General features: G+C 44.3%; 1 protein-coding gene across 1 annotated transcript; it reads left to right on the top strand.

Annotated features, from left to right (window-relative positions):
* The first annotated feature begins 1,679 nt into the window (after positions 1-1,679).
* lmo4a (LIM domain only 4a) lies at positions 1,680-15,367 on the top strand. The gene is made up of 5 exons (XM_024381615.1): positions 1,680-2,104; positions 8,289-8,537; positions 11,442-11,538; positions 11,950-12,108; positions 12,333-15,367. Exons 2-5 carry the CDS (start codon positions 8,296-8,298, stop codon positions 12,339-12,341), a joined length of 507 nt encoding a protein of 168 aa, XP_024237383.1. The 5' UTR covers positions 1,680-2,104; positions 8,289-8,295; the 3' UTR covers positions 12,342-15,367.
* Positions 15,368-18,643: the final 3,276 nt, after the last annotated feature.

Genomic DNA, 18,643 nt, shown 5'->3' with positions numbered 1-18,643 from the left:
CTGGACTCTCACAGAAAGTAAACATTTGCTGTAGTTATTATGTGCCTCTGCAGGTGTTGTGATGTATGGCTGTGGCACGGGCTTTAGTTGGGCCAGGAGAAGGAGCAGGGATATAAATAACCACATAATTAAAGGCGCTGACAGGGGTCCACACAGGACCCGCTATTCGTTCCAGTTGAATCCCACATTGTTCTTAGCAATGAGGTCCTACAAGCAGAGCCGGCTCTAACCTTTTGGGGGCCCAAAAAGCTAGAGATTTTTTAGCAGTTTTAAAGCTAATATCCTGATTCTACACATTTTTCCATGACTCATGCCATGTTAAAATGATATCTGAGTGAGAGTGGCTAACAAAATGATGGGGGTCTGGGCCCCCTGGAGGTCAGGGCCCCCTGGAGGGCAGGGCCCCCTGGAGGTCAGTGCCCCCTGGAGGGCAGGGCCCCCTAGAGGTCAGGGCCCCCTAGAGGTCAGGGCCCCCTGGGTACGTGCCCTTTATGCTTGGATGGTAATGTGGCCATGATTACTGCACGTTTAGACAGCTGGCTAGACTAACTTACCAACCTAAAAAATGTCATTGAGTGATTGTCATTGACTGACATAACTTAAGAAACACTGCTGATGCACAACCAAATTGTAGTGACATGTAGGCTGACCATGCCTACATGTCACTACATGCACACATCACTACATGTCCTGCGCCAAAGTTCAGAGCACTACATGTGCAGCACGCACGTGTTATGCCAAAATTCATCTCACTAACCAATAATGGGGGGTGCAATTCAAAGAGATCACTCCATGCTGTAATTGTTAAATGATGCTGCTGTTTTGATTGTCGAGTGAAACTAGAGTTTACCACACAAAGGTAATTGTCTCTTTCTCTCGGCCAGATGTTGTTCCTGATGTTGAGTGAGCTGCCCAGCGTTTAGCACCACTGGCACTCACCTCCCGGTGCATTTCATTTTCTCACTACCTCACTCTCACTTCAATCGAAGCAGTTCTCTGTAGGCATGGGAAACAAAGTCAATTGTCCTCATTATTATTGGATTGTTCATCCGTGTCAAACAAAAAATGATCAATCAAATAATAATAATATTTATAGACACACACGTGTATATATATATATATATATATATATATATATATATATATATATATATATATAAATACTTGTGGTTTCTGCACTGGTAAATTAATAATATAGATATAATAAGCTACTAAATGTGATATTCTATTCAATTCATTGCTATAGCTACCGCAAATAAACATACCGTAAGTAAAACATTGCTTTAGGATAAGACCGTCTGCTAATGGCCAAAATGTGAATGTATTAATTGTAACTGTAGGCATACAGGCTAGGCTAGTACAGTATAAGGCGTTTCATTAGTTAAGAAAGGGTCACTGTCCAGTTATGCCTGAGTCAGAGCAGTCCTAAAAGAAATTGGAACAGGACGTCTTCTGCCTTAGGGAGGTTGGGGGCTGGGTTAAGGATTAATGAATTGCTTTTTCAACATTGTTCAGCGGTGGTGATTATGGCCTATTTAAAACAGCCACAAATAGGCAAAAGTTCCTTAAACAGACATCCATCATTATGTCAAATGCCACACCCCCCTTGCTGTTCAATGGCTGCGGGGGCTGAACCTCGACGCGTCATAGGAGGAGTGATTTAAATGTGTATTCCCTCTTGGCTTTGAACTGGAGTAGCCGCCTTTCCTCTCACAAATAGTAGCGCTGTATGTCCATGAACAAGAACTAAGAACCAAATTCCTTTAGCCGAGCTGTGACTATCTGATATGAGAGAATTACTTCATCACCAAGTTTACTGTTTCAGATGTCTATAGGAAATCCATGAAGTCGACCAACGCAGTATAAAATAAGGAAACAAGAAGAGGAAGATTTAGCCTAGACTACTTCTGGACTAGTTTGCAAGCTTTCCAATCGGAATATATAACAACCGTTTGAAGTTGTTACATCTTGAGAACGGCAACAATTTACCATTGCAAGCATCAGTCCACGACTTGGTTGAAGTTGCGCACGTCTCGTGGTAGCGCGCACCACCATCGTGATCATTTCCTCGCGGTTACTTCACCTAAACTACCACGACGGCAAGGTGAGCACCGCAGCGCGTCACATTTTTCCACACATTTGTTAACAATAGTCCTATATCGTTTAAAGTTTCAGCCTAGTAGATGTGTTATTACACAGTAATGAACGGTAGGGTATTATTGGCAGAAAATGTTGGTCCCCTTTTCTGTCTGTCATGTTCGAACAATTATTAAGCGCAAGCTATTCGTCCGTGATTCAACATTTCCCTCTGACTATCCAGTGGTGAACATGACTTACTTTTACCCCTTATCATAGCACACATTTCTTAACCGTTCGTCCATGCTTTTGTTGTTGGGGGGGGTGTCTTCTCCGGTATCTTGACTGCATCTCTGCATCAAGGCAGCCCTGGTACAATGGGGAGTTGTGCGCCGGCCGTAGTGTTAATTAAAAGAGACCCGTTTTAATGAAACAGCGATGCGTGTAGTTATGGCCCCTGAGCGCATTATTAAAAGAGAAGGATATATTGCTAATCTGCCTTGGTGCCAAGCGGGCCTGACCATTGCTCACTGTACTATTTGTACTATTTATAGTGGCTGTTAATGGTGCAGTCAGGCTTATTTATTTTAATTACAAACGACTTCCCCTTGCTTGTGTGAGCGGGGTTATTTGTTAATTTAAACTGGGGGGGATGGGCGTTGGGCTTTGACAGGTTTTAATTAGTGTAGGTTTACCAAAGGCACAGGGAGCAATACTTCTCTACAAAGTGACTGGTGTAATGTGAAATTTGATCCGAGCCACTTTGGTGAGATATGGGACTTGTTGATGCACATCAACAAGATAAAGAAACTATGCCCAAGCCTAAAAATACCCAGTGGTCTTATAAAAACACAGTTTAGTATTCACCATATGTTGAAAAAAAACAAGGTTATAAGCCTGCATTTACACAGGCAGCCCAATTCGGACTTTTCCCCCGCTAATTGGTCTTTTAGACAAATCAGATCAGCTCTTTTGCTTATAATTGGGCAATAAATCTGAATTGGGATGCCTGTGTAAATGCAGCCTATTAGGTCTATGCTATCTATGTAGGTTCCTATCCAAAAGAAGCATAACAATACAAGAAGACTAAATGACTGGGAGTTGACAATGTATTTATCACCAACAAGTGAGTATTTCAATAAAGAAGAGCCAAATGCAATTGGTTAATGGCGAGTGAACCATTATTTGCTCTGTCAACCCGAAACCACATGCAATCCATCAGTCTGTCCTCAGACAGCCAAGGTATTGTGTTCCTCCTCATTAGCCTCTGTTTTTAATGGTTATTTCATCAATCAGTCTATTACTAGAGCGGAACACAGCTGTCTCTCCTCCTCACTAACCTTTGTTTTGCCTGATCATTCATTTATCATTAAACGCAGCAGCGGAGACCGAGCTGATTACAAATCAGAGCCCACAGACTCTTATCGCTCAACAAGGACTCCAGTTTATCAATGGAAGGAGCGGGAGTAGTAGCCTAGTCAAGGACAGACTCGGGCGGTCTCCAAAACTCATCTCAACAAAAATAACTATTTCCTTCACCCCCTCTAAACTTTGTCCTCATTGTGTGCCGCTCGTTCATCTATCTGGCTTGCATAGACTTTCCTAACCCCCTTTTCTCTTTGTATTTAGAAAGCCAATATGAGAAATGCCCTAGCTTGTTTTTAGCGATAGGCTTTGGTTACAAATCAGCGTTATGAAGATATGGCGTTCACCAAAGTTCTGCAGGGTGTTGATAAGAAGGAACACTAAGTCCTTGCGCCCTCCAAAATAGGTGGGTGTCTACTGTGTTCAGCGGGGGGATAAGCTTGTCTAAGTCCCTTTTAGGGTAATGTAATTGTTGGGGCTTGCTCTGCATTGAAATTTCACTGGCTCCCCCTCTGATGCTGATGACATTCCCCAGGGCATGGCTCAGGTATTGTCTCAGAGTTTGCCGTGTGCTGCGAAAGATGATTAAATGTAGGATTTGCATTTTCATGAGATCAGTGAGGTTTTTTTTGTGAGGTTATTTTGGCTCGTCTTCGCTTACGGCTGAGGCTTCTGCAGGTGTGTGTCTGTGTGATTGCATTCGCTGTGCTGCCGCAACTTGTCGCAGGTACGGTGAGGAATGCAAAAAAAGCGAGTAGTATTTCTGCACCCATTTCTGCACCCATTTGAGACTTTCACATAGCTGCACTGCAGCAGTTCTTCTGAGACTTCAGTAGGAAGCCAAACAAACAGGGAAATAATCATTCATTTAAGGGTAGCCTCTTCTCCACTTGGGTTGTACTTGGTCTGCCGTGGCTTCACGGTACATGTTATGATCTGTTTGGAGTCAAGGGAGACTAACTGGTTCTACAGGCAAATTGCCAGATGGCCAGAAAAAGCATTGAGGCTTAGGACTTGTTGACATATTGTAGTCAAGAGGAAATGTTTCCATACCATATAGACACTATCCAGTCCTTCTTTTAAAAGAGAAAAACAGGGTATAGCTCCTACTCAAGTGCATGTCTATGAGAGCTATGAGAGAGAGGAAGAGAAATGGAGGTCACATTGGCGCCTCTGTTCCTATATTTGACCAGAATTCCTCTTTTTATTTCACGAGGGTGGAGGCTCTTGTATTTCGGGGTATAGTAATTGATTTCACGCTGGTAATTCACTGCCCGAGGCGTCTGGCTCTGAACACAGGAAACGGACTGCAAAGCAGCAAGCAGAAATGGGCCATGTAAGGTGTCTTGTGTTCCAAACTGTAAATTCACTAGACAAGCTGTGTATTCATCATACACAATGACCTCATTGCTCTAATTGCATAATGGTTTATAGCTATATGCCATTGTGATAGTTGCAGAAGGTTCTGCCCCCCTGCACAGTACTGTTAAATGTTTCCCTTACTGTTCCTTAGGTGGGATAGTCCATCCCCTCAACTATGATGCCCCACATTGCCTGAACAAATCTGGCACCAAGTGTTTTCATTTCAATTTGATTTCAATTCCACATCCTATGATGCAGCTGTGGGACCCATTGCGAGGAGTAAATTGGGAAACAATATTGTTGCCCCCAGGTATTTTTGAAAAAAAATGTTCTCAAGTTGCTGCCTCTGGTCTCCAGTTTGTCAGGGTTGTCTTTGACCCTGACTCTGAGACAGCACATTGCCAGCTGGCATTTGAAACCGACTGGTAAAGGCTGAAATGTGCTCCGGGATGGCCCCCTTCCAGGAAGGGGTCACACTGCCTTCCTGTGGCAACTTGGCCCTCCGCGACCCCCGATTGACATCCCCAATCAGAGCAGCTCTGTGGATGACCTTTGAACTCCCCAGGGCATCTCTTGTCTGTTGCCTCTTGAGCTCGGTGGAAGAACAGCTAGAGGAAATAACGTGATAGAGTCCCAGATGGCAGGCAATCCCCCACATGCAGACGCCAAGCTCTCTTTCCCCTTCATACAATACCTTGGATTTAAGGCAACAGTATAAGCTTTCCCCCTTTCTTCCAACAGCCTTGCCTGGTTCAGGGACTCTCAAAGCCACGGAGAAATTGACAGCGGCCTTTTTAAAAGGGGCTTGTGGAAACAGCTTAGCGTAACGGTCATCAATCAAACGGAGAAATGTCTTGTGCTGATATTCACGATCGGATTGATATTGTGTGTCTGTGTGTGTGTGTGTCTGTGTGTGTGTGTATGTGTGTGTGCACGTACTGATAGGCCTGTGATAAGTCAAGTGCTGACCTATGTCAAGAATGTATAAAAAATATCTCACCTGTCCACATGTCAATAGATGGGTTGGTTACAGCAGCTACATGTAGAGAGTCTGTAGTGAACATAGCACATGCATCTATTGAACTAGATACTGCAGAGTAGCACTGTGGAAAAAGCTTTACCGCCAGGGTTTGGTCCCTCAGCTCTTTGTCGTGTTCCTCTGTATGGGTCCTGAGATGCAGGGTTGGTGCCCCATGTGAAGGCACTTTGTTGGGGTCAGTCCAGCGTCGCCCTGGGCCTCTCTTATGGAGCTCAGCTCTCCTTGATTGGAGCCAGGTGTCCGAAGCAGAGAGTGCATAACTGTGGTGGACCAGCGGCGGACTGAAATGTCTTGTGGGAAGGGCACTCGTAAAGCAAAACATGCCCTCATTTAAATTAGAAGCACTGGAGGACAAATTAGGACGCTGTTGTTAATTTGGAAAATGAAATCCGTCGCTGCAATTATTTAGTGTTGTTGGCCATAATTATGAATCATGAAGCCGGTGAAAAGCAATGGCTGACTCATTGCTGAGTTGCACGCTGGTATGGTTCTTGTTAGTGTGATTTGAAAGCAATATTATCCCCAGCTGTGCATGAAATCAGTTCAGTTTTGAAACGTAAAAGTGGGAAGTTTGGATATACAGTAGAAATGCACCGATAACGGCACACTTGGAATGTGGAGACATCATGTAGATTACCATTGGTTGTCTGGTGTCTCAAAGGATATGGGACTCCATATGTCATCTCCGTTACACCACAAGAAGGTTTATATACTGGTATACCGGAATGTCAACTCCGTAACCCTAACAACAGTTTTTGTAATCACTCAAAAAACCTCTGTCGACTAGTCTACTCACCCAGTGCAACCCAACAACACAGAAGACCCAACAACATTATTCAATGAGCAGGACTCTGCAACATCAAAAACCTCTCTTCTGGGACACATTATCAAGTTGCAATGAGAGGTTATATTTGCAGCCGGCTCAAAGACAGTGCGGCTTTGGTTAGTAAGAAGAGGTTTGTGTGTAGGTTGTCGTGGGACGGCTGCTTTCCAGGGTGCCAGTCGCCTCTGAGGCGCATATTTTTCAGGAAACTGTACCCCCCCCGCCATATCCCTTAAATGAATAGGCCTAAGCTCTCTTTGCCAACGAATCCCAGAGCCAACCGATTGGTTACCGTGCCAAAACTCACATTTGCGAATCCGAGGCCTCGCTCTTTCCTATCTGTGGGGCTTCTCTCTCCTCATCACCCACGTTCCAGGTGGATGTACAGTACAGTTGGGACATTCTAGGTGGATGTACAGTACGGTTGGGACATTCCAGGTAGATGTACAGTTGGGACATTCCAGGTAGATGTACAGTTGGGACATTCCAGGTAGATGTACAGTACAGTTGGGACATTCCAGGTAGATGTACAGTTGGGACATTCCAGGTAGATGTACAGTACAGTTGGGACATTCCGGGTAGATGTACAGTTGGGACATTCCAGGTAGATGTACAGTTGGGACATTCCAGGTAGATGTACAGTACAGTTCTGACCACAGCCAAAACCGTCCCACAAGTATTTTTTATTTTCTTTGACCCTCCTCAAAGTCATAATATTTGTTTTTTGGGGGGATTTTTGTTTTTGTCCAAAAAATACTAAAATCACCAGCAAGATGTATGTGATCGTGTCGCAATTTAATTAAGGTATTAAATTATGTTATTTTCAAATACAATCTCTTTTTGGGCTTGGTTGTGGTTCATTTACAGTGTACAAATTATTATAATTATCCCCCGACAATCTGCTCTGACAAAAATCGGCCTCCAGCTGAATCTAGTTACCTACCCCTGGTGTGTACAGTATGGTACGTTCCAGGTGGGTGTACAGTATGGTACGTTCCAAGTGGGTGTACAGTATGGTACGTTCCAAGTGGGGGTACAGTATGGTACGTTCCAGGTGGGGGTACAGTACGGTACGTTCCAAGTGGGGGTACAGTATGGTACGTTCCAGGTGGGTGTACAGTATGGTACGTTCCAGATGGCTGTACAGTATGGTACGTTCCAGGTGGGTGTACAGTATGGTACGTTCCAGGTGGGTGTACAGTATGGTACGTTCCAGGTGGGTGTACAGTATGGTACGTTCCAGGTGGGTGTACAGTATGGTACGTTCCAGATGGCTGTAAAGTACGGTATGGCACAGATGTATTTAGGATATCCATGATAACGGGGATGACCGAGAGGAAGCTTGATTTCCTGAATGTTCCGTGGGTTTCCGGAATAGAATGTAGAAGCTGTGGTAAACATCAACCAAATACCCTAAGTTGAAATAAAGCCTGTTAATAAATGTGTCAGTGGTGTTATTTCCTGGACTGTTAATGTCTTTAAAACAGAAATATCATTCCATCTGTCCATGTTAAGCTCAAACATTCTCGTACTGCTGAATAGACACTTTTCCATTCGCCCACCCTTGTTGTTATCATCCTTACTCAAGGTGACATTATATCTCTCACCCCCTTCTTCTCTCAGGCCAACCATGGTGAACAGCCGGGTGGAGGCATCAGCCGTGTCGGTGACAGGGGGTGGCGGTGGCTCGGCAGGCAGGTCATGCGCAGGCTGTGGTGGGCGCATCGCCGACCGCTTCCTGCTCTTCTCCATGGAGCGCTACTGGCACACGCGCTGCCTCAAGTGCTCCTGCTGCCACGCCCAGCTGGGCGAGATTGGCACCACCTGCTACAGCAAAGGGGGCATGATCCTCTGCAAGAACGACTACATCAGGTGAGCTTCAGGGAAGGCAGCATTCAAATCAGAAAGGGCTCTGGGTGGGGGTGGATGCAGCACGATAATGGTTCCTTCTCACCGTCTTGTAGACAGGTGTAGTGTCTGCCTCCATATTGGTCATGCAGATGGAGGAAAAAGATTTGATTGGAAACTACCATACTACGGTGACATAGGGGTGGGGAAAGGGGAAGTACATGGGGAAATGATTTGCCTATGTTATATAGTCTGAAATTACCATAGGTTGTAAGCTAGCGGTCTCTCAAATGTTTTAGGTAACATCAACCATTTTGGACCTGGGCTATGTTGACAAAGTGAAATTAAAGTTTTTTAAATATTCAACACAGCCCAGGTGAAAAATCATTGAAGATAACTAAAACAGCTGAGAGATCGTTAGCCTACAACCTAAAGACAATTTTAGTGAGCTTCTCCTTCAATAAGGAGTTATAGTGAAAGTGCAACGGAAATCCACTTTCCACAGCTGATCCCGCCTGATGAGTCTGTTAATGCTAGGTCAGACAAGCACAGACAGCTCTGAAAGCAGTTGGAAAAGTGGAGGAATTTGTCAAGTCCTTTTCTCTCTGTTTGTTCTATGCACGCATAAAGGCACCAGGTGTTTGGGTGGGAATGCGGTCAGGTAGGGTGTGGCAGGATATCAGAGACCGGAGGCTGTTATGAAAGAGGTATATGCTCACAGCAGGGTTGGGTGTGGGTCTGGGGGAACAAGGAGATTCTGACAGCTACTCTATCCTCTCAAGACATGACCAACTCTGTCTTTCACTACTTTTTGCGCATTTTAATGACAAAACCTAAGGAGTTGCGTAAGATGAGGGGAAACCGGGAAAAGACTGCACATTAGCCAATTCCATCACCACAGCATTGCTCCTACACTGTTCGCCTTAATAATGTCTTGCCCAGTCTGGACTATGTGTGTGTGAGAGAGAGAGAGCGAGAGGCTGGCTGGTCCAACACAGACTGGGATTGTGTGTGTGTGCCTGCGTTGGCACTTCTCAGGCACTGGTGCTCTCCAGGGCAAACACTGGGGCAGATCCGGCGCAGTCTGGAAACCCACACAGCCCAAGAACGCCCGCACGAAGGGAGGCCTGCTGGGTAGAGCAGAGACACTGGGCACTGTACATCAGCTCACTAAGAATACAGAGGATTTAAAGCCACTCCCACCAGAATAAATAGCACACTTCTACTTCCCTACAATGTGATCTACTGAAAGATGTATGGTTGCAAATTGAATGTAGGTCTACTAGCTATGTATTGCATAAAATCACCTTGACTCTAATAACTCCTCATTACAATGCTTGCAACCAACATGAATAAATTGGAATTGCACAAGAAAAATATAAAGGTGTTTTTGCCCCAAAAAGTGCTCTGTTAATTAGTCATCAATATGGAATGACACCATTCATATTTTTTAAGGGGTATATGGTACTTATGCACTGCTGCCTAACGATGGTCTAACATAGTGCAGCACCTTGTGTCCATGTAAACGATGGTCTAACATAGTGCAGCACCTTGTGTCCATGTAAACGATGGTCTAACATAGTGCAGCACCTTGTGTCCATATACTCTGAAGGTCCATCCTCGCAGATATTTCTAATGCAGAACGGGACTCAGTACGAAGCTTATCAGATGTATAATACAGTTAGTGGAAAAGGGCAAGGCTCTCATTGCCGAGTGGCGCTGTGCCTCTGAGTCCGATACAGGCAGAGAGGGGGGAGCGAGAGAGGGGAGGGAGAGAGAGGGGGGAGAGAGAGGGAGCCTTAATTAGGGAGAACAGGGTTCCTCTCGGGCGCTCGCTTATTAAATTACTGTTTGGATTAAGATCAAAAATTCATTACAGTGTGCAGTCAGAGCTGGGACACTGATAGGGAACCGGAGGGAGGGGGGGGTATAGCAGCCAAACCAGTCTGGTAGGTGTCACAAGGAGGGGGTGTAATAAAGGTGAGAGCGGTTGAGAGGCTTTCTATTAACACTGAACAGTTGAACTGTCTACACACTAGGCTCTCTGAGGGATGGGCTAATGTGCTCTGGGTAGTCTACCAAATGTGGTGTGGAAGTTTCACAAAATGGACTTACCTGGTCATGCTCTAACAATGAGGCTAACTGTTCGACATCAGCAACGCAATGTCTGCTTCACCAAAAGGCATGTAGTGGACCGTAGTCTTTGTCTTACACTTTACACCAAACAATGACATCACCAGCATCTACAGAAGGTAATCCGTGACTTGTGGAGAAAAAGCCCTTCATCAGGGTTCTTCACCAGTATCAGCTGTAACATACTTCCTGGCTCTCCCAGTAGCCTGCCACGGACTTCATCTGCAGCTCAAACCCCACATGGAATCTGTGGCCGCCGGCTGAGCACTCATAAGACCTGAGTCACATGTCTCAGCATCACCACCAACACTATTCAATGCTGCATCCCTCCCTTTCAGTCCTGCTGGAAAACGTGTCAAACTCATTCCATTGAGGGCTGAGTGTCAGCGGGTTTTCACTCCTCCCTTGTACTTGATTGATGAAATAAAGCTGCTAATTAGTAAGGAACTCCCCTCACCTGGTTGTCTAAGTCTTAATTGAAAGGAAAAACAGGAAAAACCTACAGACACTAGGCCTTCCATGGAACGAGTTTGACAGCCCTGTATTAGAATCTAGACCTATGCTTGACTTTATTCATGACTTCAACCACTGGTCTGGGACGTATTGCTCGAGATATTTCTATTTAGGATTGGCAAAGGGTGAGCTGATTCAGAATCAGATATAAGAAGTGTGGTGCTGAACAACAGCATTGCTTTCAATGTGAAAATGAGGTGTGACTTGGTCCGAGGGTTAATGTGTTGAAGTGTTTGTGGTGTGAGTGGTTGCAGTGGACTGACACGGGTTGTTCATCCACAGGCTGTTCGGGCACAGCGGAGCATGCAGCGCTTGTGGCCAGTCCATCCCTGCCAGTGAGATGGTGATGCGGGCACAGGGCAATGTGTACCACCTCAAGGTAAGAGGAACTTCAGCCTAAAAGTAAAGAGTCATTCCACTGGGCAAAAACTGGTTGAATCAACATTGTTTCCACTTCATAACAACAACAAAAAAATGTGTGTGATGACGTTGAGTCAATGTGGGAAACTGATTGGATTTGCAAAAAGTCATCAACTTAAGGGAATTTCAGAATTTTTTCACCCAACTTTGAACCTAAATCCAATGATGGGGATTGTTTTGGGTTTAATTCACATTAGTTGACAACTCAACCAAATGTAAATCAAAACTAGTCGTTGAACTGACGTCTGAGCCCAGTGGGATGCCAACAGAAGACACAGAGGCCCTTTATAACACAGCAATATGACTCAGCGAGAAACCCATGCTTCTGTTGCTCTTTCTTAAAGTTCCTCATGTCCCTCGCTTTCTGCAGTGTTTCACCTGTGCCACCTGTAGAAACCGGCTGGTGCCGGGCGACCGCTTCCACTATGTCAATGGCACCATCTTCTGTGAGCACGACCGGCCAGGGGGCGCCCTGCTCAGCAGTCACCTGACCTCGCTGCAGGGGAACGGCATGATGCCCGACCAGAAGGTGAAGGGATGGGTTCTGATAGAACCGCACAGCCCTTGGTTGATAGTCCAATCCATGTGATTTAATTAATGAATGTGGATTCTGACGTCTCCAAGAGTGCTTTTTTTAGAAATGCTGTTCAAAGTGGTGTTGGACTGTGGTCTTCTTGCTGTCTTTGTTCTTGTAGTCTTGTATTTATGCATAATCAATGTGTGCCAATAATCACCTCTTTCTCCTGATCTCAGGTCTGCTGAAGAAAAATGGGTGACAAAGCAACGTGTGCCTTCTCCTCCCCCGCCTCCTCCTCCTGCTCCTGCTCTTCTTCCTTTTCCACCCATAAGTTTGTCCTGCACCATCCATCCCATCCTTCAGATATTCCGATATCCATACTCCGGATACTGCTGCCAGTGTCCCATTAGCTTTCCCAGTAACACGGCATTTCCCCCAAAATAATGTTTATTCTGGTCATAGAGAATAATGTTCTCAACCTTGACATAATTGAAGTCTCCTGCTTCAAGGGAACGATGTGGAGGAGGGAAAGACTGTTGATGATGGAAGAGGATGATTTATAATGTCAAACCAGTGTCTGTTTTCGGTAAGTCCATTGGTGACTGACTTGCATAAGACTGACTTGTAGTAATGCCCTGAGAGGACTATGGCATTTCCAGTGATGGACCATCCTTGATGTAGCACCTTTCCCTAGACAGCACAAAACTACAGGGAGAGGGAGATGCCACAGACCAATAAATATAAACTGGTTCTCGTCCGGAGCTGTTTCAACCAAGCTACAGTTTAATGACTCCCGAAACACGAAGAGTGTGTTCAAAACAAGATCGCCACATGAATACACAGACACACACTCTCTGAGCTCAGACTCTAGGCCCTTTCATGTGTCGGATTGAGGGAAACAGGAAATACTTTGGTTGTAGTGCTATGCGACCGTAGCTTTTGCCCCCTGGACGTTCCTGAACTCTCATTCCTGAACTCTCATTGGCTCACTCGAACTGTCGAGTTAGGCCGAACGAGGAATGATCAAATACACCTGCCTGGATGTCTCGTCTACTTTCAAAAATATACTCTCTGTGTACTAAATGAAGAATGCCTGTAGAATATTCATCAAAACATACCTTTTAGTCCCATGATTATTTTGTACTGCAAGTGGTTGCCTTGTGTTTCTCGATTGTCTTCGATATTTAGTTATGTTTTCAGGTGAAGATGGTTCCTGGGGTTAGTAAATGTACTCCTGTTTATGGGAACATACAAATATGCATTTGTAATTGTTGTTTAAAAAATTTGGCCGGTGAGAATTGTTATTCCAACATGACTTTGCAGCAGTGCTCTATACGTCTTAATGTATTGTTGTTATGTGGTGGTGGAAGAGGACAAGGTCAAAGTTGAACTGGTCCACACATAACCAGGGTCGTGTTGAGTAGGGCTCACTGTAGATAGAAAACAGAAATAAGTGTTTGTTATTGGAGAGGCCATGTAGTCCCTCGCTGTTTCAGGCCGTTTTTTTCCGTTTGGTACCTAATGAACACGACCCGGGTTGAGGGAAGAGGAGAGCGGCATTGGGATGGAGAGAAGTAATAACTGTACATACCTTTTCTAGTGCTATTATTGTATTGTGGTCTATGGTTGAATTGCGTCTTTGTGTGGCCTAAAACATCTATATGGAGAAAAAAAGTACTTTCTAAATAACTATAATAATCATAATATTGCCAGTCACCTGTGTCGTGTCTGTAATGAGTGTTTGGATAATATTTACCTGCCGTTTGTGTGTGCGCGTGTGTAGCGAGGTGTGACAAATAGCGCTTTCACACCGAAAGGTAAAGCTCCCGGACTCAGACAAACATGGCCGATTACCCTCAGGAATGGAATTTCAAAGGCTTGAGCTGGGGCCATTACAGAAGCAATTAAAGTGGGATACACTGGAGGCCCAGGCTTTAGCTGAAGTCCTGTGCCGGAGTCTAATGAGGCCTAATCTGGTGAGCTGGCCTAATTAAAAGGGAGGGACCCCTTTCCTGTGGGTGCTGAGTAGAGCAGTCCAGCTGTTGACTTTACAGTGCTCACAATGCAACAACAAACTGAAAGAAATAAGCCAACCCTTTTTCTCTTACCTATAACTCCATATAACTTTTCTTTCTTCACTGTGTATGAATTTGACATTTTCACTTCTTTGTTGAGTTCTTTACTTGGAAGTTAGGGTATAGGGCCTCTACATATAGTACTGAAGGGCATGTCGGAATTGTTTCTTGGCATGAAAACACCCCCTCAGATCTTGTTTATTTAATTAGCTAATTAAACTTCCATCTTATAGGTAGGTACCTTTGGCCTAGAAATCACAGTCAGCTTTTATGATCTTCTTTTATTTCTTATTCCGTGACTTTTCTACAGAGAGAAATTAAAACCAAACATGCAACAGGCCTACAAAGAAGACAGAAAAAAAACACTGGAGTAGCCAGCTGTGACTTTTCAAATGAATGTTCCCAGAGAAAACTCTACCACAAGCATTGTGGTGTGTGTCGGTGCCTCAGCAGTTCCTCTTTTAGGGTTAGCCAATTAGGTTCACACTCAAAATAACAATGAGTGTTTTAATGGTTGGATTTCAAAGCATTTCTCTGGTAATGATGTAGAATGGTTTTAAAGGATGAACACATTCCTCGGGTTCTTCAAACATAATCCAAACCTGAGCATGAGTTTCAAATCTTGAAAAAAAAAAAGCGTTTTTGTCAAGGTATTTTTGGCATTCCTCAGTTTGTTTCTAATTAGACTCCCATACTTCCATAGACACAAGTGGAGTTCAATCATAATAACCAGAATAAACCTGATCTGAAAGAACTACGTAAGGGAAAGCAATATACCCAATATATATAAGAACACCTACAGAAGCACCTATCTGACATATTGTAGAACCTGTTATCGAATTGGAGGTACCTATCCAGTCATTTTAGATCAGTGTGGATTTTTAAAAATCAGTTCATTTTTAAAACGTAGGAGTATTGCATACTGATAACAGCCACACAATCCGTCTCTGTACCTGTTCTAACCAATGTGGCACCCAATATTTCATTTGTATACCTAGTCTAATTACCATTTGATCCAGTAGCTTGACTAATACTTGGCCAGTCATCTCATCAAAATACATGGAAAACTTATCAGAACATTTCTCTTAACTGTTCAGTTTAGGTTTAAAGACACTGAAAATGATCAAGAAACTGAAGCAATTGTATTATCGGTATCTTATTCACAGGGGATTCCATAAATAAACACTTTTTGCTGATTTGCAATTCTTTGACTCAATATATCTGCCAGAGATAATGAGTTGCAATTGTCAGTCAGTCAGTGAAGGCAAGGTTTTATTTGTAGCTCCACACCCTTCTGCAGGGTGGCAGCTTGACATCCCCAACCCATGTGTTGAAGTGCTGATATGGTATCAATTATTTATCCCACGTCTGTGATTTTGAGAAGCATCAGACAAATTCATTAACGTATGCAAATGACCCTAATTGCAATTATCTCTATATCTTGATAAGTAAAAGGGGGGAGGGAATCTACCAATCCCCCTCTGTGGTGCAAGTTACACTTTGCATTCAAACCAATCAAGCCTAATCTGCATATAACTAATTAGCTCAACATATTCAAAAACCAATTAACGGGTCTCTCAAATAGCTTCTCTGCCACACAGCTTTTCTTTTTGAGCTGAGCTGGAACAAGAACAGTTTTCTTTTTGAGCTGAGCTGGAACAAGAAAAGTTTTCAGGTGCACAGTTTTGCAATGTGCAATGTTCCTTCCTCGAGAGAAGTGGAGTTCGCTTTTTTTTCTCTTTCCTCAATTCACTAATTAATCAAATTAACACATGCAAATTGGTGTAATTGCATTGTTTCGTCACCTCATGTTGTGTGAAGAAAGAAAAAAACAGGGAAGCAATGGAACAGCGAAGATATTTTTACCTGATGCCAGAGCAAGAAAGACAGATGTCCAATAGACCTGCCCCTCACCGCAGGGACCAGGTGAGAGAGGTGATGCCACCAGCAGAGTGTGAGGCCTGCAGGCTCACTATCAGCCACACAGCACACAGATGGAACACCTTGCTCTTCCTCAATTGCCTTTCCTCGATTCCTCTCTCCTCCTTTTCAAAACACATTTAAGAAAAGGTCCCCGGGAGGAGACAATGCATTTTGAGGAGGCGAGACCCAATACCAGAGAAAGCTGACCTTGCAAAGTGCATTCTTAACAAATTCTATCTGCAGATGTTTTGCTGCATTTGTAACACAATCCCTACAGTACATAAACTCAGCAAAAAAAGAAACGTCCCTCCTTCAGGACTCTGTCTTTCAAAGATAATTCGTAAAAATCCAAATAACTTCACAGATCTTCATTGTAAAGGGTTTAAACATGGTTGTTCAATGAACCATAAACAATTATTGAACATGCAACTGTGGAACGGTCGTTAAGACACTAACAGCTTACAGACGGTAGGCAATTAAGGTCACAGTTATGAAAACTTAGGACACTAAAGAAGCCTTTCTACTGACTCTGAAAAATACCAAAATAAAGATGTCCAGGGTCCCTGCCCATCTGCATGAATGTGCCTTAGGCATGTTGCAAGGAGGCATGAGGACTGCAGATGTGGTCAGGGCAATAAATTGCAATGTCCTCACTGTGAGATGCTTAAGACAGCGCTACAGGGAGACAGGATGGACAGCTGATCATCCTCGAGGTGACAGACCACGTGTAACAACACGTGCACAGGATCGGTACATCTGAACATCACATCTGCGCGACAGGTACAGGATGGCATAAACAACTGCCGAGTTACACCAGGAACGCACAATCCCTCCATCAGTGCTCAGACTGTCCGCAATAGGCTGAGAGAGGCTGGACTGAGGGCTTGTAGGCCTGTTGTAAGGAAGGTCCTCACCAGACATCACCGGCAACAACGTCGCCTATGGGCACAAACCCACTGTCGCTAGGCCAGACAGGACTGGCAAAAAGTGCTCTTCACTGACGAGTCGCAATTTTGTCTCACCAGCGGTGATGGTCGGATTCTCGTTTATCGTCGAAGGAATGAGCATTACACCGAGGTCTGTACTCTGGAGTGGGATCGATTTGGAGGTGGAGGGTCCGTCATGGTCTGGGGCGGTGTGTCACAGCATCATCAGACTGAGCTTGAGCAGGCAATCTCAACGCTGTGCATTACAGGGAAGACATCCTCCTCCCTCATGTAGTACCCTTCCTGCAGGCTCATCCTGACATCCTGGCACAATCCAACATGACAATGCCACCAGCCATACTGCTCGTTCTGTGCGTGATTTCCTGCAAGACAGGAATGTCAGTGTTCTGCCATGGCCAGCGAAAAGCCCGGATCTCAATCCCATTGAGCACGTCTGGGACCTGTTGGATTGGAGGGTGAGGGCTAGGGCCATTCCCCCCAGAAATGTCCAGGAACTTGCAGGGTCCTTGGTTACTTCTCACAGCAAGAACTGGCAAATCTGATGCAGTCCATGAGGAGAAGATGCACTACAGTACTATTTAATTCAGCTGGTGGCCACACCAGATACTGACTGTTACTTTTGATTTTGACTCCCCCCTTTGTTCAGGGACACATTATTCAATTTCTGTTAGTCATATGTCTGTTCAGTTTATGTTCAGTTTATGCCTCAGTTGTTGAAGCTTGTTATGTTCATACAAATATTTGCACGTTAAGTTTGCTGAAAATAAACACAGTTGACAGTGAGAGGACGTTTCTTTTTTTGCTGAGTTTACATACGACATCCCTTCAATTTGTCAGGGAATCCGTCGGATGTAATTTACATTTCTAAGACCAATGTAAGCCTTGCACTAAATGCTCCAGGCCTTCACATGGCACTCTGGGAAATAAGGGCATACAGTGCCTTCAGAAAGTGTTCAACCCCTTATTCCACATTTTGTTGTTACATCCTGAATTCAAAATGTATTAAATATATGTTTTTTTCTCACCCATCTACACACAATCCCCAATTATAACAGAGGGAAAACATGTTTTTAGAAATGTTTGCAAATTTATTGAAAATGAAAGCCAGAAATAAATAATTTACATAGTATTCACACCCCTGAGTCAATACATGCTAGTATTAGAGCTCCTGAGTGGGGGCAGGGGTCTAAGGCACTGCATCTCAGTGCTAGAGGTGTCACTACAGACCCTGGTTTGATCACGGGCTGTATCACAATCGGCCGTGATCGGGAGTCACATAGGGCTGCGCACAATTGGCCCATTGTCTGGTGTATTGATACACCATCCAAAGTGTAATTCATCATTTCACCATGCTCAAAGGGATATTCAATGTCTGCTTGTTTTGTTTTTACCCGTCTACCAATAGGTGCCCTTCTTTGCGAGGCATTGGAAAACTCCCTGGTCTTTGTGTTTGAAATTCATTGCTCGACTGAGGGACCTTACAGAAAATTGTATGTGTGGGGTACAGAGGTGAGGTAGTCATTCAAAAATAACGTTAAACGCTATTATTGCACACAGTGAGTCCATCCAATTTATTATGTGACTTATTAAGCAATTTTTACT

Source organism: Oncorhynchus tshawytscha, linkage group LG20 (assembly GCF_018296145.1).
Source record: "Oncorhynchus tshawytscha isolate Ot180627B linkage group LG20, Otsh_v2.0, whole genome shotgun sequence".
Classification (NCBI taxonomy): Eukaryota; Metazoa; Chordata; class Actinopteri; order Salmoniformes; family Salmonidae; genus Oncorhynchus; species Oncorhynchus tshawytscha.
The sequence above is the reverse complement of the archived record's forward strand: the minus strand, read 5'-3'. Positions and strand labels throughout refer to the sequence as shown.

What these genes read in the sequence shown, in the direction of transcription:
- lmo4a (XM_024381615.1), top strand. Translation starts at nt 8,296, where the DNA reads ATGGTGAACAGCCGGGTGGAGGCATCAGCCGTGTCGGTGACAGGGGGT. An exon ending in TGCAAGAACGACTACATCAG is followed by an intron (nt 8,538 to 11,441) that starts GTGAGCTTCAGG and finishes GTTCATCCACAG; the next exon opens with GCTGTTCGGGCACAGCGGAG. An exon ending in GCAATGTGTACCACCTCAAG is followed by an intron (nt 11,539 to 11,949) that starts GTAAGAGGAACT and finishes CGCTTTCTGCAG; the next exon opens with TGTTTCACCTGTGCCACCTG.